This window comes from Schistocerca gregaria, chromosome 3 (assembly GCF_023897955.1).
Source record: "Schistocerca gregaria isolate iqSchGreg1 chromosome 3, iqSchGreg1.2, whole genome shotgun sequence".
Classification (NCBI taxonomy): domain Eukaryota; kingdom Metazoa; phylum Arthropoda; class Insecta; order Orthoptera; family Acrididae; genus Schistocerca; species Schistocerca gregaria.
The window spans coordinates 928,712,534-928,727,175 of NC_064922.1; the positions used below are offsets into that span (position 1 = coordinate 928,712,534).

At 41.2% G+C, this 14,642-nt stretch overlaps 1 protein-coding gene across 11 annotated transcripts in view; it reads right to left on the bottom strand.

Moving 5' to 3' along the window:
* LOC126355811 (atrophin-1-like) overlaps nucleotides 1-14,642 on the bottom strand; it is a 136,004-nt gene that overhangs the window by 81,034 nt on the left and 40,328 nt on the right. For all 11 annotated transcript variants that reach the window (XM_050006244.1, XM_050006238.1, XM_050006240.1 and 8 more), the window contains 2 exons: nucleotides 5,919-5,978; nucleotides 2,136-2,313 (listed from right to left, as the gene is read on the bottom strand). In XM_050006244.1, coding sequence (XP_049862201.1) covers nucleotides 2,136-2,313; nucleotides 5,919-5,978 — 238 coding nt within the window. The remainder of the gene's footprint in view (nucleotides 1-2,135; nucleotides 2,314-5,918; nucleotides 5,979-14,642) is intronic.

Below are 14,642 nucleotides of genomic sequence, written 5' to 3' on the forward strand. Positions count from 1 at the left end.
ACAGCACAACCCCAATAGAGAATGATTTTTTGAAAGTTGTTGATATTGCAAAAATTAAGGTAATTTAGCTGATATAGTACCACCTATTCCCTTCATGTCGACCTTTCTACCATGTTCAAACATTTCAGCATCCTATGAATGACAATGTCATGGAAGAAGCAACAGTATATGCTTAAACTTCGGCAGCAGTCATTTAACTTTCCTATTTTCTACCTTTTCTTATATTCTTACAAACAGACTGCTTCCTTATCCCACAACAACTATGAATTAAATGGATTTCTGTAAATCTGTTTATAAAGATAGTAGTAAAAAAAACTTCAGCTATAGTGCTGCACAATACAACACTCACAACTAAACAAAAAATTACTTAGAACTGGTAAAATCATTATACTGTATGTACTATAAGCACTTCACTGTCTCCAAAATTGAAAGTCAACAGGCATAAAGATAATATTAAATGTTTCCTGGCAGATTAAAACTGTGTGCTGGACCAGGACACGAAGCTGGAACCTTTGTCTTTTGAGGGCAAATGTTCGACTGATTGAGCTATCTGTTGCACAGCAATCCTGTTGTTTCCAGGTGTGCTAATAAATTTTTGTAGCTATTGCTCCCCATAGACAGTAAAGGACCCCAGTCCAAATCAGATCATGTATCACAAGCATAATAAACAGCACATGGAGAGCACTAGTACTGCAAATGCAGGGCAACACCCATACCTAGTCTCACAGCACGCAGAGCTATGGGAGGAAACAAATGCTACAGTACAATGATACCCAGAATGTTGTTCTGCGAACTCTACAATACAGAGTAATAAGACGCAACATGTAAGTTCAACCACTCCTAAGGCGTCTAGTACTGATGGAAAACACAGATGCAGGGAAAAGTGTCCATACTTGAGACACCACGATGCAGACAGGGCTGTTGACATCTCTGTTTTAACAAGAGCCAATGGCTACCTAACTTACTACAATGATGTGATATCTGGCTTAACTCTGTGTGTGTGTGTGTGTGTGTGTGTGTGTGTGTGTGTGTGTGTGTGTGTGTGTGCGCGCATTCCAATTATATCACGGATCCTGACAGGATGAGTTTTGTTACTTACAGGTTAGCTTTGCTGGCGAAATATGATGTGTTGCTTGCCCGAGGAACTCCCCCCCCCCCCCTCCCCCCCCCCTCCCACTGTCACTCTAGATAGGTTGCAGCCATGACTGATAGAATATGTAGACATACGGGACCTTCCTCTGGTGAATTGCCTAGCCAACTGGCTGCAAACTGTCATCTTTTACTTGCTGGGTAGGCATCTGAGTGCAGGTTCCCAGGCTACATGTCTACTGCCTTTCTGGCTATATGCTGTGTGTGCTAAGCAAGCCCTGTGCTTCCATCTTCATGACAACAGTCATCCAGAAGAGGCTGTGAGTACAGGTTTAAGCGTGCATCCCTTAGAGTGCGCCGAAGCCTTCGAGTTCACTGTGGCATGTCAGCAGGCTGCCACATGGGGTCCCACTGCCCCCCCCCCCCCCTCCCCACCCTTCTACGCAGTCAGGAGGGGTAACTGGCTTGACCCACACTACACAAGGTGTTTCAGTGCCCTGTCTAGCATTTCTCTCTGACACCTGGACAAGCAGACTGATCTATTCCTGAGTACCAGAGAAGACAATACTGATTTTAGCAAACACATTAATCACATGTTATTTCAGAACCCACATTTCTCTGGCACCTTTGGGCATAAGACAAACACACAGCAGTTCTTGGAGCTTGGCCTCTAACACATTGTAACTTCACTGCCTCACCTGTCCAACTGACTCCCACTGTCTACCTGACCCAAGGGATGATTGTTCCATATCTAAACACGACCCACAAGGAATGCTAGTCCCACAAGATATGCAGGAGAACTTTTGTGAAGAGAGACGAGAAAAGTGCTGGTGGAAGTAGTTCTGTGAAGGCAGGTCTTAAATCATGCTTGGACAACTCAGTTGGCAGAGCACTTATCCAAGAAAGGCAAAGGTCTCCGGTTCAGATCCAGGTCTGGTATATGGTTTTAATCTGCTAGAAAGTTTCACATCAGGACACATTCCTCTGCAATGTGAAAATTCACTATGGATAATATTTTACACCATATCTACTTTGCAACAACTTACCTGGATAAATTGTAGGATCCCCACCAGTTGCTAAGGGTGTTGATGCAGCTGCATGAGTTGGTGCAGATGCAAAATATGCCACACCATTATGGAAAGTATATGGCATACCATTCTGGCAAAGGATTGCATTGCCATGTACAGCTGGAGGGGATGCAACCTCATATGAACGACCAAAGGGCTAAAAAAAAGGGTATTGAAATGATTAATTTTTCCCTTTAATAACATATTCCAATGCAAAGCATACAAATCCATTAACATTAAATGAGAAACATAATACAGAGGATAAAAGTAAACAAACAGAAGATGAGAGAAACTTATCTTGAATTCTAAATGTAACAGGTGTTTTTAAAAAATTAGGGTGAATTTTAAAGTTTTATTTGGTCCTGCATTGTGAGGAGTAAATGAGGTCTTGTTGTTATATAGTGTCACATTATAAAATACGCACGGCTCTTAATCTTTAATTGAAACTGAAACAGTAATTTGTAAGACCGACTGGGAAATCTACATACTACTTATTGTCATCTTCAGTCTGAAACTAGTTTGGAGCAGCTCTCCATGCCAGTCTATGCCATGCAAGCCTTTTCATCTCCATGTAACTACTGTAGCCTACATCCACATGAACCAACTCAACTCTACTCAAGCCTTTGTCTTCCTCTACAATTTTAACCCACAACATTGACAAGTTCTTGATAATTCAGGCTGTTCCCTATCAATCAATCCTTTCTAAGTAAAGTTGTGCTATAAATTTATTTTTTCCCCACTTTGATTCAGTATTTCCTCACTTGTTATTCAATCTATCATCTAACCTTCAGAGTTCTTTTGTAGCACCACATTTCAGAAGATACTGTTATCTTCTCGTCCGAATTGCCAATCGTCCACATTTCACTTCCATACAAGACATTCCAGACATACCTTCCGGAAAGGACTTCCTACTACTTAAATATGTATTATTAAATGCTAACAAATTCACCTTTTTCCACAAATGATTCATTTTACACCCCTTCTACATCAGCCATCAGTTATTTTGGTGTCTAAATAGCAGAACTTTTCAACTATTTTTGTAGTCCGATTTCCAAATTAATTCCCCAGCATAGACTTATTTGTTTTGACTACATTCCATTACTCTCATTTAACTCTTGCTTATGTTCATCTTCCAACCTCTTTAAGATCCTGTCCATTCTGTTCAACTGCTCTTCCAAGAGCTAAGCCATCTAAAAAAAAATCACAATGTCGTCAGGAAACCTCCAAGTTTTCATTACTTCTCCAAATTTGTCCTTTGTTTCTGTCACAGCTTTCCAAGGCACGGATTAAACATCAGGGATAGGCTGTAACATTGTCCTACTCCTCCCTTAGTTATTGCTTCCCTTTTATGTCATTCCACTCTTTTAACTGCAATCTGCTTTCTGTACAAGTTGTAAATAACCTTACAGTACCTGTATGTCACTCCAACCTTCACAATTTCGAGGAATACAGTCCAGTCCACACTCTCAAACTCTTTCACTAAATCTACAAATGCTATGAACATTGGTTTGCCTTTCTTCAACCTACATTCTAGGATAAATTGTATGATCAGTATTGCCTCACATATACCTATATTTCTCCAGAACTCTAAACTTCCCTTCCCTGAGATCAGCTTCTACAATGTTTTCCACTCTTCAATAAATAATTCATGCCAATATTTTGTGACCATGGCTTATTAAGCAAATGGTTCAGTAGTATTCACATATCAGCACCTGCAGTCTTCTTTAAGTCTGAAGGTAATTCCACCTGCCTCATACCTTTAGAATAACTTTGTTGTGGCTAGCTTTCTCAAGGATCTACAAAATTCTGAGGCAATGTTGTCTACTCCAGGGCCTTGTTCACACTTAGGTCTTTTCAGTGTTCTGTTAAACTCTTCTCACAATACCGTATCTCCTCTCAAATCCTCATGTACTACTTCTTTACTGTAACACTGCAATTAAGTTTTTTCCTCTTATATATTCCTAGGGCCCATTTAAGCCACAAATGACAAGCCTCAGTATCTATACAGACACAAAGACATAACATATCTATATGGGACGCATCACAATAGTGGCCTCTAGGGGCTCAAAATTGAAAGGGGCGTCGGGGCGGGAGAGGGAGGGACAAGAGTTGTATACAATGCATATCCCGATTATTAGCAAAAACAGAGACAGGTCAAAGCATATCAGGGAAAGTATGGAAGAGGGGCAGGAGTGGAGCGAGGGCAAATATTAAGTTGATCATGTGGATAAATGCTCTTTTTAACAGCCCTGTGTATTCCTCCACCTTTCAGCTTTCCCTTCTTGGCTTAGTATTTGTTTGCCATCTAAGCTCTTGATATTCACACAGTTGCTTATCTTTTCTCGAAGTCTCTTCTCCTATAGGCAGAACCTGCCTTTACCCTACAGTCAAGCTTTTGTAACATGATTCCAGACAGTAGTTGTAGGTTGGGAGTGCCAATTTTGTGTGTCCATCTCAACCGAACATGTAATGCAATGCAATTTATTAAATGTCTGAATGGCAATGACTAAGTACTGTCGCAGCTCTGTAGTTAGCTACTGTTTTTGCCTACAGTAATTTGGGCTTAGCAGTTGAAAGCTGGCAACAGTGCTGTGAACTGTCAGGATCTTCTTATGCCGATTCAACTATAGCTATATAAGCTGCCACAGCCTTGCATTTGTCCTACAGCCATTCCTGCTTAGCCATTTTGTGCTTTCAGCCACACTCATTTTGTAGATATTTCATTCCTTTTTGCCTGTTTCACTCACTGCATTTTTATATTTCTTCCTTTCATCAACTAAATTCAGTATCATCTGTGATATCAAAGGATTTGTACTACGCCCGGTCTTTTTACCTACTTGATCCTCTATTGCCTTCACTGTTTCATCTCTCAAGGCTGCCTAGTCATTCCCTACTGTAATCCTTTCCTGCGTTTCAAACCAACACTTACAGCTCTCTCTGAAACATTCGGTAACTTCTGTTTCCTTCTATTTTTCCAGGTACCATCATCTTAATTCCCCACCTTTTTGAAATTTCTTCACCTTAATCTACAGTTCAAAACCAACAGATTATAGCCCGAGTCCATATCTCCTACCAAAAATGTCTTACGATTTATATAATGGTACCAGATTTTAATCAATCTGGAATCTTCCAGTGTCCCCAGGTATCTTCCACATATGCAACATCTTTCACAAGTCTTAAACTAAGTGTTAGCCATGATTATACTACGCCAAGTGGAAAATTCTATGAGGTGGCTTCCTCTTTCATTCCTTTACCCTGTCCATTATCTCCTTTTCCAAATACCAATTTATAATCACTCATCACAACTTTTGTCTCTTAACTATTTGAATAATTTCCTTTATCTCATCATACATTCTTTTAATCTTTTCATCAACTGCAGAGCTAGTGGGAATATAAACTTTCACTACTAAGGAGAGTAACAAAAGGAAAATTCACTATTAGCAATTCTGGATTTTCACCTCCTGCAGTCAAGTTCTGGCCACACAGCTTATTTTCAAGCGAATGATGATTAGGATATTGTAGAATATAATGAATTAAGGAATACTAACAACCATCCAACAACAACAAAAACGACAGCAATGACTTGGGCTTGGAAAAGACAGCTGGTAGTACACAGACTAACAGTCAAACATTTAGTGCAGTATCAATTTTCTGGAAAAGTGGTTTGTTAATCAGAGGAAGAACCAAAAAGTAGTCTCAATACATAAGTGAGCAATACATTCATTACAAATTCTCAAAATTTCATCTTGTAATTGAACATACCTGTTTTTTTATAGCAGGTGCGATGTTTAGTTTTCTTTCTTTCAGCACAATGCCATCGGCCTGAGGAAAGAATAATTGATACATTCAATCAAACACACATTAAGTAAAAATATCAGCAGTATCAATGTAAAGATATGTTTTGCAGCACAAGTAAAGTCATTCCTGTATAGCACAAGTTCGCTAACATTAACGTGGAGCTGTACAAGTCTTGTGACATCACTTGCTGTTATTTCATAATGACGAGCCATTGCTTCACATGAAACACATAGTTCTACAATAGTCCAGAAACATGCTACTAACAGCTGAACCAATAAGCTGTAAGAACACTCTACATCACAAGCAGAGCTTGGAAGCCATTGTATTTGTCATTTTCAGTTGAAACCCATATTTGTGGGTTTTATATTATGACATACACCCTACGAATCTTTGTTGTTTCTAATCACCGACACATTGAGAATCTCTCGAAAATTCATCAGTACTGGTACGTTTTGTTGTAACAAAGTTATGCAAAAGTTACACTGGTGTTTAAAGAATTTTAATAGTTAATTGTTTTCATGTTATAACTCACATATTAGGAAAGTATGCCTTTTAAGGCAACAGTATACAGAAAATTCATAAAAAAATACAGTCCTTGATAGGAACTGTTATAATTGTCATTTAACAACATATCGGTGATTAAAAGTGGCGAAGTGTGGCACTTTTTGTAGGGAAGGCTGAGAATTACAAATTTTGAAAAAATCTTACAACAAAAATTTGTAAAATAGAAAAACTGCAAAAGTAACTTGGATACCTATTTCTACTAAGTTTGAAACTACTACAGAAACTGTTATAAATAAATGGATATCAATAATAAACAGCCACACAATAATAAAAAGATAACCCATAACTCATTGCTACTTTCTTTTCATAAATTAATTCTATCCTCCTGTCCTTTTTCTAGTGTAAACATATAACAAGATACGAACTCCAGGAGTTTGGTTGAAGATTTCGCGGTTCCCTTCTCTACAGCCAAAATCGCCAAGTTTGCCAGTCTGTCATTTGTCATTGTGATGTGAAGGTACATTTTAATGGGTTTGAATGTACTCATATTACTTTCGCAAGATGCAGTGGTTCCTGGAATTTAAAGAACCAACAAAAGTAAATTCACACCTTCAGAGAAGGTTTTTTAATCTATTGTTAATTATGGCTTTCAGGAGGTCACGAGGCTTTGGATGTTTATCTTGACTGATGTTTAAGTTACCCTTTCAGTTTATCAGTGTCAAAGAATGGATGTATTTTAAGTTGCTTTTCAACTTCATGTATCGGAAATTGTTTGGCCTACTATAACCTGAACTTTTTCTGATTTACAAGTTCTGTAAACTCTAGAATGAGATTTTCACTCTGCAGCAGAGTGTGCGCTGATATGAAACTTCCTGGCAGATTAAAACTGTGTGCCGGACTGAGACTAACTCGGGACCTTTGCCTTTCGCGGGCAAGTGGTAGAGCATTTGCCCGCAAAAGGCAAAGGTACCAAGTTCCGGTCTCGGTCCAGCACACAGTTTTAATCTGCCAGGAAGTTTCTGTAAACTCTGTTTCTTGAAAGACCAGATATCTAGTTTCCATGTTTACAACTACTGTTTCAATTATTCTGAATGATGGCCTTCTCAATTTCTGAATACTTGCCTCTGTTTTGTTAAAATTAATTTTAGACACTCTTGCTGAATTTATAAGGCTCTCAGCTTCCACTATGCATTTCAGAATAATTTCCTCACATCTTATTCTATCGAAAGCCATAATGCAGGTTTCAGTATCAAGCTTAGAGTGTCCTATGTCCACAGTTTTACTTTGAAAGAAGTCAAAAAAGAAAATGTTGGAAAATTGAATTCCACAGCTGCAGTACAACAGAAAAGTTTGATCATCCAGTATACAATTTAGCCCAATTGCCTGTTGTAAAGAATTATCATCCCACCCTTCACTGTTTATCACATCATTAAATGCTGTTCTCAGGTCCATATGGTGAAGAACAACAGTTTGTACAGCGCATGAATGAAAATTCAACATTGTTTCACACGAAATTTTTAGTTTAAATACCCTTTCCCTCAGAAGTTCACTTCCTTTACTGGAAATGCTAAAAAAAAGTGTGAAATCCTGCTAGACTTGACACAAAAATTTTTACTTGTAAAAATAAAAAATAAAAAAATAAAAATACACAAGCACAGAGGAGGCTAGATTCAACTGATGTGCGTAGCAGTGTATAAAGAAAGCATGAGGATATGCTTGTTGAACAACAGAATGGACATCATAATTTTTCCTGTCACAACACTGCAACCATCGTATGTTTGCGATACTGATTTGTTTTTACCAATAGTCCAACTGCATAGCACTTGCAACAAAAACAGTTGCCTTATGCATTCCCATCTTTGAATGCTTCATAAAACCCTACAAATCTCTTATTTCTACCGATTCATTATCTAGGAAACAAAAAATTACACTCATTCGACTTCCAGTTGAGACATCCGTTGTTTTGTCGCCTTATGCTGACAAAAGGACTATTTTTAACTTCACATGAAATTTTAACTCACTCTCTGTGTCAGACAAAGTGTTTTAAATACTCTATAGGATGCTAAATGATCTTTCATGTATGGTTCTTCTTCTGCCAAGAAATTCAAAGACTGCAAATACTTTTCTATATTTACTGATACCTACATCATGACCTCCAAGAGCTAACTCTTGACGTAGTAAAAAGCAGATAGTCCATGTAAGTCTCTTCATTGTACTTCTGTTTTGATCAACCTTCTAATTATGATTCAAAGCTCAAATGTGTGTTGGTGGTGAAAGAAAACGGTCAATTCTTACTGTACCTAGCTGATTGTATTTTACAGCTTCTGTGGTGTGCGAAATGGAACTCTCATGTTCTTTAGTTTTCGAAAGGATATTTTGAAGACATTATTTGCCTACTCCTCACTTTCGCCATTCGAAATCATTACCCATTCCAAATAGTACACAGTAAAAACAAAACATTTGTTCTTTATAATGCAGCCACTTAATCAACGTTTTGAGTTTTACCATTGTGTTTGGTAACACCTTACATATTTTTCATAAGATTTCTTAATACACAGACTTTGTGTCTGCTTTCGTTCTTTCACCAGGGGTTTATCTTATAAAGAAAAACCAGAGAACAATGCAGGGTTTTCAATTAAAAAATTCTGTGGATCTCATAATAAAGGCATTCATGGCAGTTTCAAGTAGTCAGCAACATCTCTCGTTACAAGACAATGATTTAAATAATGACAACTTACATTTTCCTTTCGACAACACAATGACAAGACAAGTTGACAATGACACCCACGTTATCACAGGACACACCAAAGTATACTTCAAGAATCAAATAATCAAGTCTTCTTCTACTACTACTACTACTACTACTACTAATAATAATAATAATAATAATAATAATAATAATAATAATAATAATAATAATACTATTTTAACTACAAAATTCGTGTTTCAAGTTTCACTATCAGCACGTCTAGTACTGCTGATATGAAAACCTACAAACACGCTATGGAACTATCAATGTTTGAAATAAATAAGGCTACTAAATTTTAATCTGAGGAACAATGAAAACACATGGGGAATAGCCTATCACCCTGCAACAGCATCCAATGATGCTGTTATATTAATTTTCTTTGAATTATGAATGTCTTCTTATTCTCTGCTTTTAACCAAACGCTTAAATGAAGAGTTACTGCTTCTCTTTCTGCCCGGCTTGCTGCTAGCGCTATCTATTAGGGAACTGCTGAATGACTTGTCATTCCACTTTGGTGTGTATCCACCTGATGGCCAGAAATGGGTTGGTTGGTTGGTTTGTTTGTTTGTTTGTTGGCAGGAAAAACAACCAAACAACAAGGTCATCGATCCCTTTGTAATAATAAAACAATGCCACGAGTGTGAGAATAAAATAGGCAAAACAGAAAGCACGATACAGTAAGAAAGGAAAAGCCATAAGGCCGAAGGGAAGGCAATGAACACTAAAAGGAACAAGAGAGGATAAGAAAACAGAGGCGCTAGAAACAGAAGAAAGTAAAACATGAAGCAGATTACAGTGGCTGGCCAACTACACGAATAAAATGGGAAAGCCAGTCTGCAATACATTAAAAACCTCCACCATAAAAGCACTCGAGTGTAGGACACAGAGGGACAAAGGACATGCGCTAAAACCTACATAGAAGTATAAAACCCACTCTCACGGATAAGACGTAAAACTAAAGCTGCTGTGGAGGCATTGTCACCCAACACCAAAGGCAGGTTGCTGGGGAAGTTAAAAGTCTGCCGCAGAGCAGCCAAATGTGGGCAGTCCAGCAAGAGGTGGACGACTGTCATTTGAGAGCCACAGCGACACTGAGGTGGGTCCACGCGATTGAGTAGGTAACCATGCGTTAGCCACGTATGGCCAATGCGGAGCTGGCAGAGAACAAGTAATTCCCTACGAGAAGCCTGCATGGAAGACTTCCACACATTCATAGTCCCCTTAATGACATGCAGTTTGTCATGCATGCTGTTATGCCATTCCATCTCCCAAAGCTCGAAAACCCTGCGGTGTAAGACAGAACACAGATCAGCTTCGGAGATTCCTATCTCCAGAAGCAGATTCCGCATCACCTGTTTGGCCAGCCTGTCAGCAAGTTGCCGGGGATTCCGACGTGTCCTGGGAAAAGAAGACGGCAATTCGGATGCTCAGGGGAACTATGAATGAGTGCTGCGTAACTGGTGAGCAGTTGCACACGTCTGATCGCCAGTGAAGGGACACCAGCCTCCACCAGTAAGATGATCAACGGACTCATCCTAAAAACTCCTGTCGCTAATCAACCCCCAGAGTGGTGCATAGGGTCGAAAAATGCAATACTGAAGGTGCTGCCGAACTGTATACCACATTCCAATAGTCAATTCGGGGTTGGAGAAACGCTCTGTACAGCTGCATCAGCATACAGCAATCATCACCCCAATTCGTGCTGCTCAGGCAACGAAGCACATTAAGGTGGTGCCAGCACTTCTGCTTAAGCTAACGAAGATGAGGAAGCGAAGTCAATCGAGCGATGGAAACCAGTCCTAGGAAATAATGTGTCTCCACTACAGTCAGTGGATCATTATTAATGTGAAGTGCGTGTTCCAGATGAATGGTACGACGCCAACAGAAATGCATGACACACGACTCTGCGGCTGAAAACAAAGCCGTGGGCTAGAGCCCATGACTGCACATTGTGGATGGCTCCCTGGAGGTGCTGCTCAGCAACAACAGTACTGGAGCAGCAGCACGAAATGCGGAAGTCGTCTGCATACAGAGAAGGTGAGGCGGAGGGCCCGACAGCTGCTGCCAGACCGTTAATGGCCAATAAAAATTGACACTCAATACAGAGCCCTGCGGGATTCCATTCTCCTGGATATGGATGGGACTATGGGAGCCACCAACTTGGACATGGAAAGTACGGAGCAACAGGAAGTTTTGGATAAAAATCAGGAGTGGTCCCCAGAGACCCCACTCATGCAATGTGGCAATGTTATTATGTCACCAAGTCATGTCGTATGCTTTAACTAAGTCAAAACAGATGCAATCAGGTGTTGCCATCTGGAAAATGCTGTTCGGGTGGCATACTCCATGGACACAAGATTATCAATGGTAGAGTGACCCTGGGCAAGCCACATGACTCCAGGACCAACCCAACTGCCGGCATACCATATGTTCCAGAAGCTTACAAAGAACGTTGGTGAGGCTGATGGACCGATAGCAGTCCACATCAAGCGGGTTTTTACCGGGTTTGAGCACTGGAATGATGATGCTCTCCCACCATTGTGATGGAAAAATGTCATCGCACCAGATCCGGTTGAAGATGATGAGACGACGTCTCTTGTAGTCAGATGAGATATGTTTGATCATCTGGCTGTGGATGAGTGTCGGCGCAATGTGCAAGGGCACTGAGGAACTCCCACTCTGTAAATGGGGCATTATAGGATTCACTGCAGTGTGTAGTGAATGAGAGGATGTTCCCTTCCAACCTCCATGAGTGTGCAAAAAAGCTGGAGGAGGAGGGAGGGGAGGGTAACTCTCCGCAAAAAAGCTGGAGGGGGAGGGGTAACTCTGACGCAGAGGCTCAGGCAAAGTGCTCAGCAATTGTGTTTGCATCGATACATAACTTGCCATTTATGGTAACATGGGTGCCAGCTGTTGGGGCCTGTTACCCGGAAAGAGGTCTGATCCTTGCCCAGACTTGGGAAGGTACCGTGTGGCACCCAATGGTGGAGACACGTCTCTCCCAACACTCTTTCTTCCATTGTTTAATAAGGTAGAGAACACGGGCACGGAGCCGTTTAATGGTTATGAGATGTTCCAGGGAAGGGTGCTGCTTATGCCACTGTAGAGCCCGCCGACACTCCTCAATTGCTTCAGCGACTACTGGCGACCACCAAGGGACTGCCTTAAAACTACACACCGAGTTTAGGACATTAACACATACTCCACCTGACACTATTATAGTCACTACGGTTCCTGTAATACCCCTCATAGCCTCTGAGGGCAGGGGTCGGCATTGCTGGGAACTAGGTTTCCTGGAGGGCAACGCAGATAGTAGGTGTGAAGCTTAACAGTTGCCGTAGCTCAGCCAGGCGGAGCAAAAAACAAATGCAATTCCACTGGAGGTTGATATCGTGAGACTGGGAAGGCATGGAACATTCATTGAGGCATTTTACGCCTCGCAGTCACCTGCTGCCACTGATTTATTGCCTGAGCAATCTATATCCATTGTGTCTGAGGGTTTGGCGAGATCTAGATCCTGAGCGGTGACCAAAATCTCACCCTATCCTCAGCCGCAGAGCTTGTAGGTAGCGGTGGTGTGGGTGCCATCACTATTTCCTCGGTCTTAGTGGTTTTCTTTTTGGATTTCTCTTGCTGCTCCGAACTTCCAGCACTTAAAGTACGGCATTGGGAGAAGGATATAGGGCTTTACATCACTCCAGCAGACCATCACCTTGACCACCTTGGGCAATGTATCACCCTCAGAGGCCAAGATGAAGGCACCGGTGGCAAACTGATTATCCTTCAGAACCGGGTGGACACGCCCGATAAAATGTACACCTCATCGCTCTAAATTGGTGCGCAGTTTGTTGTTGGACTGCAAAAGAAGGTCTCTGTGAAATATAATACTATGGACCATATTTAAGCTCTTATGGGGCATGATGGTTACAAAAACATCCCCCAGCTTGTCACAAGCGAGTAACTCCTGTGACTGAGCAGAGGATGCTGCTTTTATCAGGACAGGCCCAGATCATTGTAGACAAGCCCTCCACCGCCCCGAACTTTTCCTCTAAATTTTCAACAAAAAACTGAGGCTTCATCATCATGAAAGATTCCCCAACAGCTCTCTAACATACAAGGTACTGGGGCGAATAAGATCTGCTGCCATCCTTAGGCTGACGTTCCTCCCATGGTGTGGCCAGGGAGGGGAACGTTTTGGGGTCTTACTTCTGTGCATTGAATTGAGCTCGTGATCACAGAGACTGCTGGTGTTTCACCACCAGCAAGAGATGGACTGCGCTTCATCGCGTGTCATCCGCCCTGATGGCACCCACTCCGTCCAGAGGGCCTCCCCATGGGCGCCACCCAGTCGCAGCAAAGGCCACCTAGCAGGATGGCCATTGCCGAGAGTCCCGATGCCCCACGAGGATGGGGGTGCTAACGGCGCAGGCATCAGCAAAGCGATCCCTGTGTGGTCGGGGGGGCTATAACCAACAGGGCACATGGCGGCCCCACCATATCATACTGGTTACTATGCTGGATATCAGGTGCAAAGAAGTCCATGGTCATCGTCAACACAGAAATCAACACTGCATAGTGCACGGTGGAAAACGCTCCCAGGAAGATGTCCTTGCCCAAGAGATGGAAAATGGGCAGGACTGCAATGCAACGACAAGAAAGTGGGCTAAAAATCTCAATGCAAGATGGACACTATGCACTTTATAAGGCGCCCTTCCCTAATTGGCTCACTCTTCAGGAAAATTTGGAAGTATTGAGGTTAAACTTTACAGGGTACCATCACATGATGGCCGTTACGCGTGAAACTCCTTTTAATCACCTCGTACAACAGGCATGAATACCCCGGGCCACATCCACGCTGTAGAAACGCCATCCACATGAAAGAAAGGGGCTTGCTATGTATGCTCGTTGAGTATGGAATTCAGAGCTGCTATCAGTTGCAGGATCAAAGCAGCTCAAAACTCTTCATCCCAAGGAAAAGATGTTTTCAGGTGCAATCAATACCAACACCTTACTTAAAATCAACAAGCTAAAAAAGTTTGGACTAATTCCAAATTCAAAACAGCTTTACAGGGAAACATTCTGTTTGTGAGAACTGCAGTCATAAGGATCGAAGAAATATTACACTACATGCGGATAGTCTTCGCATAAAGTATACCATATTCCGAACGGTTTCGGAGAGATTTAATGCACATCATTATTAATTTTTGTATCACGCAATGCAGAAAAATAATTTTTGGAGCAGAACTTTACATGATCATTCAACAGAGCGGTCTGAAATTAGTCTAGTCTGACATTTGCTTTTTCTGTATGTATTAGTAGGAACAGAAAAACACAAAGTATACTCAGTACTTCTGGAGTGACAGCACGAGCAGTTGGTTATTTTTCATATTTTAGTGACACTTCTAACACAGGGTGTATATGTGGAGAAGAAAAAA